The 19,243-nt window shown below is 37.3% G+C and overlaps 1 protein-coding gene across 2 annotated transcripts; it reads right to left on the reverse strand.

Moving 5' to 3' along the window:
- Positions 1–837: 837 nt before the first annotated feature.
- Positions 838–18,666, reverse strand: LOC117403414 (sorting nexin-3). 2 transcript variants are annotated; one of them, XR_009328753.1, is made up of 5 exons: positions 18,417–18,666; positions 7,778–7,873; positions 6,276–6,400; positions 4,247–4,340; positions 1,368–1,494 (listed from the first exon to the last, which is right to left on the reverse strand). XR_009328753.1 is itself a non-coding variant. In XM_034005539.2 (4 exons), the coding sequence occupies exons 1-4, from the start codon at positions 18,576–18,578 to the stop codon at positions 1,389–1,391; spliced, it is 489 nt and encodes a 162-aa protein (XP_033861430.1). In that variant the 5' UTR covers positions 18,579–18,659; the 3' UTR covers positions 838–1,388. The 2 variants fall into 2 exon arrangements, 1 of the variants encoding a protein (XP_033861430.1); XM_034005539.2 differs by lacking the exon at positions 4,247–4,340 and having other exon boundaries at positions 838–1,494; positions 18,417–18,659.
- Positions 18,667–19,243: the final 577 nt, after the last annotated feature.

The raw sequence follows: 19,243 nt of genomic DNA on the forward strand, positions 1-19,243 counted from the left end.
CAAGTCTCCATCTCCTCAATGTAATGTAATTCACAAATCTCCATGGATTTCTCCATGGCCTACCTGTTTATGAAAATAACCATTTGCTGTTAACTAATCATGCATTCACCCCAGAAATCAGACTGAATTATATGTCAGTGGCTGGAAAACTTGCAATCTGACTGGCTAACAAAATGCTTTGTAATCCCTGATATAATAGACCTCATACGACATCCCCAGCTGTAAGCAATATCCAGACGCACCACAAGAACACATTGAAAAATGACTTTCAATACCGAAATGCAGCAAAAATAAATCTAAATCAGAACTGAAAAATAAATACAGTAATACCCTCCAGATCATGCACGGCAGTCTACAATCTCAAGTAATTCCCATCAGGTATTTTTCTTATTTGTTAGATGTATATCTATCCCATTTACTCAGTGTCATGCAGAGCTTTTTGCTGAAAGCAGAACTGATCTAAAAATAATGATTGTGATTGTTAATGTATTGATGTGCTAAGCACACTGGACAAAGAATCGGAGAAAAAAGCTGGAGTCACAATCTCTGTATCTCAGCTTCTTAACCCAGCCTGGCTTTGATGGTGACGTCACAGTGAATGGTGAAGTAGTAATACAATTCATTGATTCTGCGACATTTCTTTAAACAACCAATGGCTTTTTAAACATGGAAAAATGTACACGTGAAACGAGTTGTGATTTATAGGCAAAACATTTTCCCAGCAAAGATTAATAATCCTGAATACATATGATAATTAAAATAAAAGGTGCAGTGATCCAGTGAATGCACAAGTTAGCAGCAACAAAAGTTAGGACTCATATCATTGGTATCTATAGATTTGTGTTTCACCCTTTTCTTTATTGGAAAATGCCAATGTAAACAAAATGGTATAGCATTAAACAAATTTGAATTTACAGAGTATAAATGTAGTTACTCCCTCAGTACTGTCAGTAGAAAAATCTAAATAGGCTTCAAGGAGTTGTTACCAGAAATACATGTTGTGTTTTTTTGGATGCAAGGAAGGCATTCATTACAAATCAAATTGGAACTAAAAAAACATACATTTTGAAAAGACATATGACAAAACATTACTGTGGTTGTCTACACTGATGAATATTTTTAAGATCAGTTAAGTTTCAGTGTTAATGACAAATATCATGATAGTTGTGTTTCTACAGAAGTGCCTGATCTGCATAATCTTTGTAGAGTTCATACTTATTAAAAGCTAAAACAGGAACACTGGGCAATTAATAATAATAAAAAAAGAATGAAGTCGCTGATAAGTTTATCAAGAAATTGTCGGAAGCATACTACAAAATCAGCCATAAATCTGTAGACTAGATAATAAAAATACAGATCGTATTAGTGCTGTGTCCATCCCTGCTGTATTAGGTTTGTTTGACTTTGCAAGGCGTGTAGCTTTTGTCCAATGACTCGTCTTGCAAAAACATATGAAGGCAGCGTTCATTTTGTGCCAAGGGGTGTCCAGCCACTCTGAAAAGCAACAAAAAATGTTATGAGCAAGGTTTCTGATTTGGAACACATAAAAGCTGGTGCTTATCCCCTAAACTCAGACACTTATTTTATGTTCACTGGTGTAAGTTATCAATTTGATTCCGATACTAAAAGGTACACTTTACAGCAGCTACACTTGAAGGATATTTAATAATATATTTAATTCAATATCCCGTTGTGTGTGTTTGGTATCATTCTCTATTGTTGCTTCTGTTTAGCTCATGATTTACCAGGTTTATCAGCTGCTTCTGAAAAGACTCCTAAACCTGAATTTCTGGTGGTGATTTTAGAAATGACCACTAGAGGGGTGTGTGTGTAACTCATTTCTGAGGTAAACCTTTGCCAAGACTATGAAACAAAAATATTTTAAAGATTTAAAAAGCTCTAGCTAAACTACAGCATTCAATAATAAAAAGGTAAAAACGATCTTCTAGGCTGTACACAGGTGTACATATATTACAGCACACAGTGCCATGTGACGTCAGTGCTGTTTTTTTTGTTAAGATTGTGGGGTGTTTCATAACATCAAAACTCCACAGAAGGCTTGCTCTGAAAGTAATTCAAGTTGACAAGCTTGTCGGCTAATACCATCATCGATGTTATATTCTAATAACTTGAAAAACAACAGCCCTTATCATAGGACAGTGATAGCTTTCACACACACACACACACACACACACACACAAATAACTACTATTAAGAGAAAAATGTCACAATTGATAGGAATTTAAATAATAATTTAAGATAATGGCAATTATCATGATAATTTTTTTTGTCTTTTACTTTTCATATCACTTTGTTTACACTCAAGCATTCTAAAAAATGATTTACAAATATGTTTTGAATCATGTCCAAGAAAAAAAAAATCATCCCGATTACAGCACACAAAACTATAAATATATTATGACTGACAAATAGGAGTCAATAATATTCAACTCCTCTCTTAGAAAATGTCTGTAGCTAGCCATCTCCCAGTTTACACCTATTCACATACAGTGCCTTGCGAAAGTATTCGGCCCCCTTGAACTTTGCGACCTTTTGCCACATTTCAGGCTTCAAACATAAAGATATGAAACTGTAATTTTTTGTGAAGAATCAACAACAAGTGGGACACAATCATGAAGTGGAACGAAATTTATTGGATATTTCAAACTTTTTTAACAAATAAAAAACTGAAAAATTGGGCGTGCAAAATTATTCAGCCCCTTTACTTTCAGTGCAGCAAACTCTCTCCAGAAGTTCAGTGAGGATCTCTGAATGATCCAATGTTGACCTAAATGACTAATGATGATAAATAGAATCCACCTGTGTGTAATCAAGTCTCCGTATAAATGCACCTGCACTGTGATAGTCTCAGAGGTCCGTTTAAAGCGCAAAGAGCATCATGAAGATCAAGGAACACACCAGGCAGGTCCGAGATACTGTTGTGGAGAAGTTTAAAGCCGGATTTGGATACAAAAAGATTTCCCAAGCTTTAAACATCCCAAGGAGCACTGTGCAAGCGATAATATTGAAATGGAAGGAGTATCAGACCACTGCAAATCTACCAAGACCTGGCCGTCCCTCTAAACTTTCAGCTCATACAAGGAGAAGACTGATCAGAGATGCAGCCAAGAGGCCCATGATCACTCTGGATGAACTGCAGAGATCTACAGCTGAGGTGGGAGACTCTGTCCATAGGACAACAATCAGTCGTATACTGCACAAATCTGGCCTTTATGGAAGAGTGGCAAGAAGAAAGCCATTTCTTAAAGATATCCATAAAAAGTGTCGTTTACAGTTTGCCACAAGCCACCTGGGAGACACACCAAACATGTGGAAGAAGGTGCTCTGGTCAGATGAAACCAAAATCGAACTTTTTGGCAACAATGCAAAACGTTATGTTTGGCGTAAAAGCAACACAGCTCATCACCCTGAACACACCATCCCCACTGTCAAACATGGTGGTGGCAGCATCATGGTTTGGGCCTGCTTTTCTTCAGCAGGGACAGGGAAGATGGTTAAAATTGATGGGAAGATGGATGGAGCCAAATACAGGACCATTCTGGAAGAAAACCTGATGGAGTCTGCAAAAGACCTGAGACTGGGACGGAGATTTGTCTTCCAACAAGACAATGATCCAAAACATAAAGCAAAATCTACAATGGAATGGTTCACAAATAAACATATCCAGGTGTTAGAATGGCCAAGTCAAAGTCCAGACCTGAATCCAATCGAGAATCTGTGGAAAGAACTGAAAACTGCTGTTCACAAATGCTCTCCATCCAACCTCACTGAGCTCGAGCTGTTTTGCAAGGAGGAATGGGCAAAAATTTCAGTCTCTCGATGTGCAAAACTGATAGAGACATACCCCAAGCAACTTACAGCTGTAATCGCAGCAAAAGGTGGCGCTACAAAGTATTAACTTAAGGGGGCTGAATAATTTTGCACGCCCAATTTTTCAGTTTTTTATTTGTTAAAAAAGTTTGAAATATCCAATAAATTTCATTCCACTTCATGATTGTGTCCCACTTGTTGTTGATTCTTCACAAAAAATTACAGTTTCATATCTTTATGTTTGAAGCCTGAAATGTGGCAAAAGGTCGCAAAGTTCAAGGGGGCCGAATACTTTCGCAAGGCACTGTATGTACAGTACACGGATAAAACATTTTTATTTACTGAAGAATCTCAAAAAAGTGACTGCAGTTGGAAAACAGGCAACCAAATGTGCTCACAAAAAGACTCAATTTACTTGTGATGATTTCTGTGTTACGTCCCATAAAATCGCCAACTGGTAGTTTCTGGTATACAAATGGGTAAATCTCTTCTCATGCCTCTAGATTTCCCTGATAGTAGAGAAATGTGTTTGAACAAAAACAAAACTAAAAGCATCTGTGTATGTCAACATGTTGCATTCATTTTCAGCTCATAGTCTAATGTCAACATGTGTGGTTGAGACAGAACTACAGAAACAAAACTCTAAAATGTAAAGACATTGGTGCAATGTCTATTAAAAAAAAAAAAAAATAATAATTATATACTATATATTTTATACATATGCACACACATTATATATATATATATATACACATCTATATATTAATCTATATATCTATATATTAATCTCTCTATATATATATATATATATATATATATATATATATTTTAATCTATATATATATCTATATATATAGATATATATATATAAAAAATCACACACACATATATATCAACAAGTACAGAGAAACATCTGTAACTGACAAACCCAGGACTAGAAGACCCAAAAAGCCGTTTAACAAGGATGAGCAACACTTGAAGATAATATTCTTAAGGAATAGAAAGACGAGCGTTGAATTGACAGCAGAACTGGCAGAAGGCACAGGTGTCTTTGTCCATCCATCAACAGTCCAAAGCACCTTTGACCATTGTTCCATAGTCCAATTTCTGTGTTCTTGTGCATATTTTTAGCCTTTTAGTCTTGTTCCCCTTTCTTAACAGAGGTATTCTTACTGCAACACATCCTTTAAGTCCTGATTTCAAGAGTGACCTTCGTACTGTTGATTTGATGGACAGCGACACCTGTGCCTTCTGCCAGTTCTGTTGTCAATTCAACACTTGTCTCCTTTCTATTCCTTAAGGATATTATCTTCAAGTATTGCTCATCCTTGTTAGACAGCTTTTTGGGTCTTCCAGTCCTGGGTCTGTCAATTACAGATGATGTTTCTCTGTACTTGTTGATTATGTTTCGGATACCACACCTTGAAAAATCAAGTGATGCAAGCTATTTCACTCAATGTTTTTCCTTCTTTATGCAAGTCAAGGTTGTTATAATGGTAAAAAACACTAGTGGAGGCTTTGAGTAAATTGTTGATGCTCATAATGCATCAGAGTAGAAAAATGCAACATGTCTAAGACTTTTGCACAGCAGTGTATATTATTAATTTTTTTTAAATGTTGGACTATGTCGAGATTGTGAAAACATGCCTCATTAGAAAATAGTAGACAGTACTTTCAAAATACGGGTTACATAATAACCATTTGTTGCACGATTGAAATTACAGTACATAATTCTTTTAAGAAGGTTCTTATAAAATGATTACATTCCTGAATATTATTGTCGTTTCATGTGTAAATGAGACCGCACCACTTGTTTTAATATTTATATAAATTGGATGAAAGAACAGCAAACATTAGTAGTTAAAAAAGAGATTCTGGAGGAGTTAAATGCCACAGTGTGTTTTTTTGAATTACGAATGTATTACCTCAGTCAAGTTATCAAGTCTGAGAGATTAAAATTCGAATGGGTAGCTTTGGCACATTTGCACATGAAACACAGATAATAGCCATGCCTGTAATCACAGCAAATAATTACAATATAACTTTTATTGTTCGGGCAAGAAAAGGAACGCCACCTCAGATCAAAAATAAGCACAGAAGCATGCAACATTCATTTCAAATAATTGTGTACTGTAATTTCAATTGTAATTAACATAAATTACATATGCAAAATTCAACACATTTGAAACTCAGGTAGACTCCACTGTACCCTTTCCTCAATTGCAATCATTCTTTAAGCAATTACCAAAAATTGCATTTCGCATGACATGAATTAGATATTCTGCATTGTGTTTGTTAACTCCTCAAGTTGCAAGCACTTTCCTTTGGTTGAGGACTTGGAAGCCCTCCTTCTCAAACAGACAGCTTTTGTTGGTGTATTCTGACACTTGCTAAGTTGCTTTTGAGTTCCTTTCACAGCAAGGGATTCTTCCCTCTCCACTTACTTGTTTAGAAACTGCTCCAGCCCCTGCCTCCTTTCTTCAATAAATGAGTCATCGAAGATCCCATCATCTCCTCGAAAAGGAAGCTGACGGAAGAAAGCTTTTCCTGGTAGAGGGGGCACCACGACCTAATGCACAACAGAACAGAGTTCAAAATCAATCTGCCAGTCTGAAAGTGAAGAGATCCATACAGTTTACATGCTAAAATAGTTGTGCATTGATAAAAACACTCAGTCATAAATTATAATGGGGGGGTTCTGATTTTCAGTTTTTATTTAGAAACACTAAAAGTAACAACCGAATACTATTGAAGACTTCTAGTAGATTCCTCGTGGCTTTTTATTTTTTTATAACATCCGAATAAGGAATTGACTGATTTTTTTTACTGCAGCAAAATACAGATAACTCCCTGAGTTTCAAGTGTTCTTTTGGCCATTACAAGATAACGCCTGTTTCAGGGTTGTTTTATCAGTTAAAACATTGAATCAAAAAATTGTTATCGATAGACATGTTTTGCTAGTAACACTGATGGAGACTAGCCAAAACATTTACTTAGTCTTACCTTAATATGGTTGTACCTTATGCCCACCGCTTACATAGCCCTCCTTTTTTGTTTCAAGACATATAGTAATTTATAAACTCACATGCTTACTGCAGTGAGTAGTAGCTGGAGCACATGCCTAACTGTCAGTGCCATAGTGACCCGAGAAACTGACTTTGGGAAATAGATGCTGAACTATAGATTGCTGTAATGAACAGCCGTGGAATTTTACTGGACAAATAATTGTGAGGCTCTCTCTGTAGCAATCAAAATCTTCCACTGCATAAAATGAAGACCCATTTCCACATGAAAGTTTCGTTGCTCTGAAAAATGAGAAGCAGCACAGACGGTCTTTAAAAACTCAAAAAAGTATTTAACTGACTAGTAAAAAGGAGAATTCCACAGTAAAAAAAAAGTGGACAGGATAGGACCTAACGGTATTTATTTGCATTTTTCTCTCTCAATCTGAAATGTTCATGAAGCATTCAAGATTCGTTCAAGTCGTTTTGGAACATATTTAAACTACACTGAAGAATGCAGACGCAAAGAGGGTGTCACTTGTATAACCAGTCTACCATGCTAGACAACTTTTTTCAAACTCATAACTTTAAAAGCACTCCTGTGGCCTCTACAGAGTTTATTAAGATTTTAACATATATGCCAAGTTGCTCTTTAAGGAACCCAAGGTTCATCTCTTGGTTCTGAAAGCAAAAGGAGAGATTTCTCCTGCCATTCACTTCAGTTGCACATCCTCAATCTACCCTCAAAAGCCGCACACCCATACATACATACCAGCCCCTTCTTTCTGTTCAACCAAAGCGGAATTAGCAATACGTTCTGTACAGACCTATAATGCAGTTCCTCTTTTCTGCGCTCGGATCTAGGGTGCACATCAGTTATACCCAATTAAATTACTTGATGGGCCACAATGTGTATGTTAGTGAACAGTCAGTCGATACATTACCTTACTTTCCCTTTCCAACTCAGTTCTCAGCCACTCAAAGTCACTGTATCTTCTTCGGACACAGGTTTCCTTCAACTTGAAAATCGGAAGATTTGTCTGAAACAAAAAAAAAGATAGTTAAAAAATCTTCAAATGACTGGAAGTCGACTTGTGGAAGCTGCCTGGATTGTTGATTGTTGCCAGGAATACAGGTTTTCACAGTGCTGCTCTTGATCAGGACCACAGGCACGTACGCACAAACGTTCTGAAAGAACCCTGTCTCTGAATAGCCTGTCTGCTGTAGGGATCCGTGGCACTTTTTTTTTTAATGCTACTGGCACCGTGCACATTCCAATCCCCACAGTAACCCCCCAAAAAAGCTGTGGATCACCACCAACTTTTGTTATATTACTCTTTTTGGTACAGTAAACAATTGTGTCCTTACTAGAGTAGTTAAAATCAAGCAACACTTACATTACTGGACAGCCTAAGTTGGGGTTTTCCTTGCCCAACACTGGCCTCACCTGCCATTTGCTCTTTATTCAGAGACTGAGCTGTTACCCACTGTGGACAGTAGGTAACTTCAAGCACACATCTGGAACATGTTTGTGTCTCGATTGTAGTTCATATTTATTATTTTAACAATACAGACCGCTAAGTTATCTAAGTAACTACTGCAAGACTACACATGCAGAGACACTTTTCCAACAAAGGTACCTTAATCAAGGTCATTTATGCAGGAACTAAACAAGCAGTAGGCCTGGACTTCTGTCAAAATTCCAGTACATCTTATCTTGTGTAAAGCTACAATCCTGTATACAGAACATACAGCAAAGTTCTAAAGTTAAAACAACAACAACGAGTAATGGTAGTTGCTGAATACAATCTTTGTTTTTTAGAATAAGCCGCATGTAGGGTGTCAGAGGAATCACAGTTTGAGTAGATAGAACCTATCAGCTTTGCTTCATGGTCCTCTTGCCCAGACTGTACTTTAATAAGACAAGAACAAACATTGTAGTTGTAAAACCATTATGAATATTGCCTGGCAGCAGAAGAAAACTCCTGCATGACTTCACATTGAAGTGGCACTGCAGGGGCTTGTACTACGCCACTTCTTAAATTCAAACCTTGTGTAATCACTCACTTCGCTATCTGAAATGCATGTCAGAAGTACAGCTGGGAAAAGTCTTTGCATGGATTTCTAATCGAAACACAACTTCACTGAAGGGGCTATTATCCCAAAGTCAGGGCTGAACAAAAGACAACACCGGATTTATTTTTGCTTTTCTTGTTCAGCATTCTTACCCACAACATGGTATCATATAAAGGTCTCCCAGGTAGAAAGATTAGCCATCTCAGAGGCTTGGCCTTGGCTTACCCTTTATTTCACCTATTAGCTTTTTACCTGAGTTTGCCCTACCTGGCTTTAAATATCACAGCTTCTTTGTGAGCCAACAAGAGGGAAAATAAACCTAGACAATGCAGATTATTATTATTTTTTTTAGGTGAGACTTTACATTTTGAATTCCCTCCTCTTGGGTTACAGAAACAAGCCGATTAACGCTCCCTCTTTGTCAGCTGTGTTAAGTTGAGGCTTGTGAAAAGCGCTCCCTCAAGAGTTCTGTTACCTCTTCAGCACGGAAATCTATCAAGTTAATCCCTGAAACAACATATCATGGTTACAGGTAATAGGCTGCAGAAGATGTATTAATCCGCTTCAATTTGCCTTGCAGTTCCCTTTTAAACTCATGACACGACCACTGCAGCCGAATGGGAAAGAAACAAGATTTGATCATTCAAAACCATATTTAAAAAAAAAAAAAAGTGTTGAGGTGGGTAGAATAGGCTTAAAAGAATACCTCCTACCCTCTGAATTTGCATGTGTTATATTTATTTAACACATGGCTTTGAAGAGGAGTGCGGGGCAGATATATTGTTGATTAAAGAATCCAGTCTGTGCTTCGAATCCACAGAAAACTGTGGATTCGTCAATGAAACCAGTCAGAACAATTCAACAGAAAAGCGAATACCACTTAATTATGCAACAATCATTTGAACAATTAGTTCATTATAGAATGACATATTTCAAAACACTAGAAAAGGGATTGCAACTGCAGTTTAGCATTTCACATTTCATATAGCTTTTGCATTTCTTTCATTTAACCACTGTTCAAACAAACTTACAGCTCACTTACATTACAGTACTTCTCAAACGAATCACTGGCAATGATATTTAGGTCTTCATCTGTTTTAGGTTTGTCAAAACGATCAATAACTTTACTCTCCGTTCCTGGGTCACAATCATTTATTTTTCTAAATCCACTTTCATGTTCTACATCTAGAACATAGTCCTCCCTACTATCTTCACTTACAACAGACACTTTTGTCTGTGTAAGTGGGATTTCAAACTCAAACCCCGAGGAACTCATGACAACATTCCCCCAATATGAACAATTATTCAGGATATAAACTTGTCAAAAGAGCAAAAACCAAACCCAATTACCAAATTAACAATCAATTTGTAACACAATTTTTGTTCCTGGGTAGTAAGTCTTATTTCCTAATTGCTTATGCCTCAAAAGTATAGAAAATGGCTATTATTCCCCACAAACTTTGCTTTTGTGACCAGGACAGTGATATTTTGAAATTTACCTATTTCCAATGAGAAAACGGGCGAATTTGTGTCTTTTCGTTCACATAAAGTCAGAAAAAAACAACATATGAATCCAAATTAACATGTATTTATACTAAAGTAATACAAAAATGACTACAAAAGATTTAGAAGTGAGTAGTTTTTCGAGATTTCCGATTATACTGTAAATCACTTTCACGAATCAGCCCCCAAATGTAGTCTCCCATCAAATACCATATTGAGAAAAATGCAATACGGCTCTGTGATCACAAACAATTTCATAAATAGCAGACTGAATACAAAATGTTCTAATTTAGCCATTAGCACACAGTATTGTATACAACATATTCCACTTCTGAAGAGGGCGTATTTTTAGTTGAGAATATTAACAATATAAATCACTGAGCATGACAGGTTTGGCATATAGGATTTGTTGAGCGAACCACCAACATTTAAGGTGTACAGATATTGCATGCATGGTAAATTATAGTGGTCCAGAAAACAAAAGCTACATTTCAATAGAACTGGGTGTTTTAAAATACAATAGTACCTCAATATGAATAGCATAGGCATTTCCCCCACAGAGTTCAGCTGCTTGTTAACATATCCTAATACAATGGAAAAAGATGGGGGAAAAAAGTGACCAGGTTTGCCACTTTTTAGATCACATAAAAATATCATGAAGCCAGTAGTCTCTGTTATTGAAAAAATACCTTATAAATCTTTCCCACAGTAAAAGCACAGTAAAGGCATGGTAAAGCGTAAGGATTGAGGAACGATAGAGCACATTTTATATATATATATATATATATATATATATATATATATATATATATATATATATATATATATTATATATACAGTGCCTATATATATATATATATATATTATATATACAGTGCCTTGCAAAAGTATTCAGACCCCTGACCAATTCTCTCATATTACTGAATTACAAATGGTACACTGAAATTTTGTTCTGTTTGATATTTTATTTTAAAACACTAAAACTCAAAATCAATTATTGTAGGGTGACTTTGGTTTTATGTTGGGAAATATTTTTAAGAAAAATAAAAAACTGAAATATCTTGCTTGCATAAGTATTCAACCCCCACACATTAATATTTGGTAGAGCCACCTTTCGCTGCAATAACAGCTTTAAGTCTTTTGGGGTAAGTATGTACCAGCTTTGCACACAGTGTCGGAGTGATTTTGGCCCATTCTTCTTGGCAGATTTGCTTCAGGTTGTTCAGGTTGGTTGGACGACGCTTGTGGACCGCAATTTTCAAATAGTGCCACAGATTCTCAATGGGATTGAGATCAGGATTTTGACTGGGCCACTGTAGGACATTCACCTTTTTGTTCTTGAGCCACTCCAATGTTGCTTTGGCCTTGTGCTTGGGATCATTGTCCTGCTGAAAGGTGAATTTCCTCCCAAGCTTCAGTTTTTTAGCGGACTGAAGCAGGTTCTCTTGCAGTATTTCCCTGTATTTTGCTCCATCCATTCTTCCTTCAATTTTAACAAGATGCCCAGTCCCTGCTGATGAGAAGCATCCCCACAGCATGATGCTGCCACCACCATACTTCACTGTAGGGATGGTGTGTCTTGAGGCATGGGCAGTGTTAGGTTTGTGCCACACATAGCGCTTTGAGTTTTGGCCAAAAAGCTCTATCTTGGTCTCATCTGACCACAAAACCTTTTCCCACATCGCAGCTGGGTCACTCTCATGCTTTCTGGCAAACTCCAGACGTGCTTTCAGATGGTACTTTTTGAGTAACAGCTTCTTTCTTGCCACCCTCCCATACAGGCCAGTGTTATGCAGAGCTCTTGATATGGTTGACTGGTGCACCATTACTCCACTCCTAGCCACTGAACTCTGTAGCTCCTTCAAAGTGATTGTTGGCCTCTCTGTGGCTTCTCTCACAAGTCTGCTTCTTGTTTGAGCGCTGAGTTTTGAGGGACGGCCTTTTCTTGGCAGTGCCTGGGTGGTGTGATGCAGCTTCCACTTCCTGATTATTGATCCAACTGTGCTCACTGGGATATCCAAACACTTGGATATTATTTTGTACCCTTTCCCTAATCTATGCATTTGTATTACTTTATCTCTAACTTCTGTAGAATGCTCTTTGGTCTTCATTTTCCTTCAGATTCACAGCCTGACCAATGATCCTTCAACAGTGGGGTTTTTATCCAGAAAATGTGACAGCAACTTTAATGGTTCACAGGTGGAGGCCAATGGTAAGGTAACTGTGTCCTCGTTAGGGCCATTTCTTTCATTGGTGTAAACTGGGAGCTTCCACAGCACAGGGGTTGAATACTTATGCAAGCAAGATATTTCAGTTTTTTATTTTTCTTAAAAATATTTCCCAACATAAAACCAATGTCACCTTACAATAACTGATTTTGAGTTTCAGTGTTTTAAAATAAAATATGAAACAGAGAAATTTCAATGTACCATTTGTAATTCAGTAATATGAGAGAATTGGTCAGGGGTCTGAATACTTTTGCAAGGCACTGTATGTGTGTGTATGTGTGTGTGTGTGTGTGTATATATATATATATATATATATATATAAACAAAAAAAACACCCAATCACTGCAAACCATAGTAAATGCATTAAAGAAAATGCAAAAATACCCTGCAAATTTACCTGACTACAACTTTTATAAGGGATGTGTCTGAAAAATGGTTTTACCTAAAAGACCCACAGAATACAGCTGGAGGGCACGTTTGAGAGCACACCCGTATGTATTTAACAAGAGACAGCCCTGGGTCATTGATATGAAACACTCACTGAAAAACACCTCAGTACCTCGAATGGGGTTTTTCAACAGCCCATAAAAGTCAGTTTCATTTCACAACATAGGCCCTGCACTATTTGACAATAAGGCAGATTTTGTGAAAGAAATAAAACTATTTGAACAGGGACTGGTTTGAATGTACCTAGTTCTAACCGAAGCCAAGTTCTTTACTGCTAGTTTTATGCAGTCAGCGATGGCAATAAGACTCCTGTTGCATAGCAGTTTCACCCACACCATCTTTCACTCAGAGCTTGATTAGCCACAGTGTATAGGTAACAAGCTCATGTGCATCTTATTGCACTCATAGTAAAACCAGGAATGGATCAAACCGCTATTTCCATCGCTGTTACAGTTATTTTATCCCTTCATGAACAATGAGTCTCTGACTTTGTACTTGTTGCTAAATAAGAACCTAAGCATGTACCCTCACTAGTCTTTCTTATGGTATACTGCAGACCTCAGTGTTTCTTTAGACATTGTTCAAACCACTTCAAAAAGCTGGCAAACCTTGTAATGTAACTACAAACTTAAATAGCAGTATTTTCAATCATATAATTTACAACTGACATCTACAGAAAGACATCATAGGACAGGTCCTCATAAGCCAAAAACATCTCGGCTTTTTTTTTTTTTTTTATGTAGGTCAAGAGTTACAGTACAGATCCTTGGACAATTACATCCAATCTCAAACAGTTTAACATAAAGCACCTCTGTTTTATTTTAATAATTTAATTTGTAGACATACGTATGTGATGAACTCTTGCCAGGCAACAATTACAGTATTAATAAATTTAAAATCTGAAATGAAATTCCCAAATGTTAAAATGAACAATACAACATAAATCTAAACCCCATATTATAAATCAGCCCTTAAATGTTAGTGTTCACTTGAGTGTGCTTTCTTAATATGAACAGGCATTACACTCAAGGGAATATGGTTCTCAGACTGTACTGTGAACATAGCCGTTTTCCTGTCTGTTTAAAGTACTTGTACATAAGAGAGATACACACACAATAAAAACTAAATCCCCTCTTTAATTTAACACTTGTATTGTTTAGAATGATTGTGCAACATATATATATATATATATATATATATATATATATATATATATATATATATATATATATATTCATAGAAAGACAGGCTATTTGAATGATATATGTGAAAAGATATTCATCTTTCATTTTGAAATAACTTGGAATCCTGTTTTAATAGAATCGTTTTGCTTCTCCTTTTTATTTCCTGTCCCAAAAAACTGTTATTATCTATGACAAAGAACATATATATGCTTCATCTAAATGTCACGCACGCAGTGAACTCAAAGTCGGACGGGGGACGACTGAAAAATGACAAAACAAACTGTGACCCTGGCCATCTCTCATTGCTCAAATGTCTATCACAGTATTTTAAAACTTATCTAAGCACACTGGTATTTCTTATATGTATTGTGGAAAATGGCACCCAACACATTTATCAGTATTTAAAACACAATGTTGATGCATGATACTGGCAGGCATTATAGCTTTGCAAATAAATACAGATTATAGCTCACTCCCTACCAATAAGCCTCTTCCAACACTGCAGAGTGTTCTGAATTGTGTAGCGGAGATATGTTGAGGATTATTATGTACAGGGGGCCAAGCCATTCCACTTGTTACCTTTGCCAGATTTAAACACTTCCCCAAAATCCTGACTCCCTAAGTCCGTCCTTTCATGTACATCCAGCAGTATCTATTCCGATGTAGGCAGTAAGCTTTTTTTGTAATTTTGTATCCTGGCATCTGAGGAGCAACTAGTCTATAAACAACCTTTTTATAGAGCAGTACCAGTGCTGTGTGTAGTGCTAGGAAACGCGGACATCTATTTAGTATGCTTCTTCAACAGCCAGCCCCGGCTGATTCCCTTCAACAACAACTACATCACTGCTTCCACGGGGGTTTGGTCTGACATGCAAACTCATGCATGAAAGCCAGCATCACACTTACTGTAGAAACAATACCAGCTCTTATTAAAAAAAAACACAAAAGGTTGTGCCACACAACCAAGTGCACTAGCTTTTAAAGATGAAGGATCAAGTCAAGGTGCCCCCCCCCCCCCCGCCTCTCTACACTCCCTCGAAATACAAGTATGAAAAACAGAAGCAAGGCAAAAGTACAATGCCATCTCATCGCATCATATTCAAAAGAAAAGCACAAAGAACAACATCCTGTGCCTCCCTCAACAGAGTTCAAACCTGAAGCAGAAAGCTGCTTTGTTACCATAGTATGTAGTGTTAGGAAGCTGCTTGATGAGATTCTGGGACCAATAAGCTACTAACAACCAAACGAGCAAGATGGGCATAATAGCCCCCTCTCGTTTGTAAACTTTATGTTCTTATGAACTTCTACTTTTAATGCTGTCATTTCATGTAGGCTACGATAGCCTTGATACAATGTGCTCCCTATTCCCATTAACAGTTGGCTGAAAGGATGCTGTATAGTTTGGATTACACTTGACTGTGGTTGACAGGCTGCCCAGTTTTACTACTAAGCAGAGGTCAAAGGGGAAATGCTGCAAAAACAAAAACACAGACAGATCTTTGGCACCAGCAGAAGTAATCCAATATTCAATAGCTCCGCTGTGGTCGTACTCCTCAAATTCAGGCCCCTCAATCTTAAAAAGCATCACATCTTGCAAAATGATGACAATTGTTTGCATAATTTCTGTACATTTAAATCTCTAATGTTTATCCTAATATCTACGGTAAATGCGTTATTTTGCGGACACGGCACAAAGATACTCTTAATTACCCAGACGTAGTGTTGTTTAAAAGTTAGTAAAATGACGTTACGGAAATATGCAACTTATTAAAAATGTTTCTGATCCATAAGATGCGAAACACTGTAACATGGATTCTATTCTCCGTCAGTTGCCAGCTGTAAGATCTATTTTGTTGTATTTTCTTCCCCTTCTGAAAATTTGCCTTTGTACTGCAGAGACAAATGGGCATCATCCATAACTTTAAAACACTCAATAGTGGTACTTAGAATTACTAAAAGAAACGTACTAAATTCAATGACAAAACATTGTAGACAATTGGTAAAGACACTCAGTCAAAATGGGGTTATTGGATTTTTCTTTTAGTAATTGTAAACAACTAGGCCCCAATTGAGTCTCAGGTAAATTCAAGTCTAGAAAATGAAAGTTACACAGCAAAGATGAGCAGCAACAAAGACCTGAGAAGCTGTGATCTCGTTGCCCCTTTACAATACAAAAGCAGTCCCAGCAGTCCACGAAAGTGGTTTCTGCTGTCTCTCAGCTCCCCTGTAACTGTAAACAGCTGTTATTTCTCCAGGGAAGGTTTTTTTGTGTGCGTTTCCTGACGGGGGGGGGGGGGGGGGGGGGGGGGGTGCTGCTTACCCTTTTTCATTATTCTGCATTCTGAATGGGAGAGGATTAAAAAACAAGAAGTAACTGTTTAATTCCACAAGTCTGAGTTTATTTAAAAAGCAATCAGGCCTATTCTGTTTCATTGCTTGTTAGATATTCTCATGCTAGTGTCAGTGCAGGAAGCAAACTTAATTCACAGACTTTAAATGTTAAGTTTTTCTTCTCATTTAAAAAAACAACAACAACAACAACAACAATAAAACCTGAAGTTGGGCTGGCACTAAATGATAGGAAAGTTTGGTTACTTGTGTGAGATGTTCTACTTTTCAGCAGTCTTATGTAAAGTAGGGTCACTGGAGGTTTTATTCTACACAATCATGCTGATTACACGCGTATGCCAATCATTACACACAAAATCAGTACAGTACTGCTATATTTATCCTAATCGGTGCCAGGGCTTGGCTAAGTTACTTCTCTCTAGCCCAATTACAGAGGAGGAACTAGGCCTAAACCCTGGAACATGACCATGGTTTTAAAGTTAATGTTAGAGTCAGCTACAGCTAGAAATTAATTTAAAGTTGCAACAAAGCTGGAAACTACATTGATGGTTTGAAAAAAGGCTTAACGCAGGTATATCTCTGTGGTGAATATAGGTTGATAAAAAGCACTCTGTTTTTTGGCTTGTTCTGCAACCATGCGGCAAAGAAAAATTGATTAAAGAAAAAAACAACAACAACCAAAAAAACTTGAGTATCTGATGAACTTTTCATGTCGGGTTGATTTGAATAAACGTTCAGTTTGGGATTCTTGCATGTTGGATTAAGATTTGCTGCGCTTTGAAACGATTCATGTCAGATTGATTTTGAATAAAAGTACGGCTTCAATTCGGGATTTTTGCTTTTTTGTACTGCGTTTTAATTCTTTAACGAATCGGATAAAACAAAAGGCATTAACTTAGTTTATCGTTCATTTTGATCGTCCTTTCGCTATAAAGAACCCCTCGATATAACGAACAAAAGGCTTGGACCCCAACTGGTTCGTTATAACGACGGTGAACTGTACATCAAAAATCATAATACTTAGTTATCTTGTCTTTTTCTTCTCCAGCTAACCGTCTCTGACACATTAACTCATGGCTCTGTTAAATAAGATAATGGATTCCAGCTTAATGCTTTTTTAACGAGGGTTGAGGCTTTCCTACTTTAGGTCCCTTTGGATTTTGAAGGGTGATAGCTCCAGGGAGCAGGCCAGTATAAATACAGTAATTCAGAAATTCCTTTGCAAAACATTAGGCAGCACTGTAAGTTAACTTCAGTCAGCAGGTGGCACTTCATACTGCACGAACTTTCGATTGCTACTTGGATATCTACCAAAACGGGAAGACTGTGCGAGTTTTATAACAGTTAGGACATTTCAAATGTGTTCACGTCACAAACGTAGGAATTTTTTAGTGTCAGCATTCAATTCGAAGTTAAAAGATGAGCTTTCGCGCTTAAAACCCAATTTGATGAGGATTATAAATTATTATATATTCACACGGGCTGCTTCACTTCAATAGAAACCTTTAATAATACTTAGGTTCGTGTATTATTATTTTGGTTAGAAAATACGCTAATAATAACAGCCTGCAGTTGCACGGCGAAGACGAGTGAATCAACTATTTAAGTTTGGTCATTACTGTATGTCAGAAACACAAGTTAATGTAGTGTGTTCGTGGCTAACTAATGCGAAACGTTAGCTTTAAGAATGAAGTTGTGATTGAAATGCATTATTACTGCAGTAAACGTGTTCGACATTTCCCCCTGTTCCTGCAGGAATTTCACACACACGCCCGCAGGCCGGCTCCCGTGCTCACCTTCAATCTGATCTCGTAAGTGGTGTATCTCCCCCTGTCAACCCCAACCGTTTGGGGGTTACTCACGTCAATCTCTAGAAAGTTACTAGGGGGTCCGTAGGCGTCGTTCAAATTCTGTGGTTTAGACATCAGCCTTCTTGTATCAGCTATGGCCTCAGCCATTTCTCACTGATCTCTCACAGTCTCCGTTTTTGTTTCCGATCAGCTGATGTTCAGCTGACACACAGCTCGAAAAAACAAATGACGACTCTTCCCGCACCGCACAGACCAATGGGAATTGTAGTTTTAAAGCTTCACGTTACACTTTGATAGATGGTATAATTTCGGAATGTAGAAGAAAACAGTTTGACATTTACCTTTTTTATCTTTATGGTGTAATTATCTGAAGCCACTGCGTGATATCATTGTTGATGCAAATCTTAAAACATATTATTAGTTATAATTTGCATTTAAAATGCACATTAGAATATATGCAGTGTAACTAAGGCGTAATTTCGTGAGACCGAACAGAATTGGACAATCTGATTTGGCGAAACCGTCCCACCTTCCTGCCGTGGAAAGTGTTGTGCTTGTTCGGTCGAGCCCGGTCTGCTCGAGGAGCAGTTCCACGCGGTGAAACGTGGCGGCGCCGCGCAGGTACAGCTATGACCATAGCTATACTGCTGATTCTCTGTATTCTAATTATAAATGACAACTGTACTTGCAAAATACAATAAACCTATATATACATTTTATTTATTTCTTTGCAGACACCCGTATCCAGGGTAACTTACAATTGTTACAAGATAACACATTATTTTTTACATACAATTACCCATTTATACAGT

This window comes from Acipenser ruthenus, chromosome 5, assembly GCF_902713425.1.
Source record: "Acipenser ruthenus chromosome 5, fAciRut3.2 maternal haplotype, whole genome shotgun sequence".
In the NCBI taxonomy this organism is placed as follows: Eukaryota; Metazoa; Chordata; class Actinopteri; order Acipenseriformes; family Acipenseridae; genus Acipenser; species Acipenser ruthenus.

What these genes read in the sequence shown, in the direction of transcription:
- LOC117403414 (XM_034005539.2), bottom strand. Translation starts at nt 18,578, where the DNA reads ATGGCTGAGGCCATAGCTGATACAAGAAGGCTGATGTCTAAACCACAG. An exon ending in CTTACGAGATCAGATTGAAG is followed by an intron (nt 7,874 to 18,416) that starts GTGAGCACGGGA and finishes TTTTTGTTTCAG; the next exon opens with ACAAATCTTCCGATTTTCAA. An exon ending in AGTTGGAAAGGGAAAGTAAG is followed by an intron (nt 6,401 to 7,777) that starts GTAATGTATCGA and finishes GTTGTGCATTAG; the next exon opens with GTCGTGGTGCCCCCTCTACC.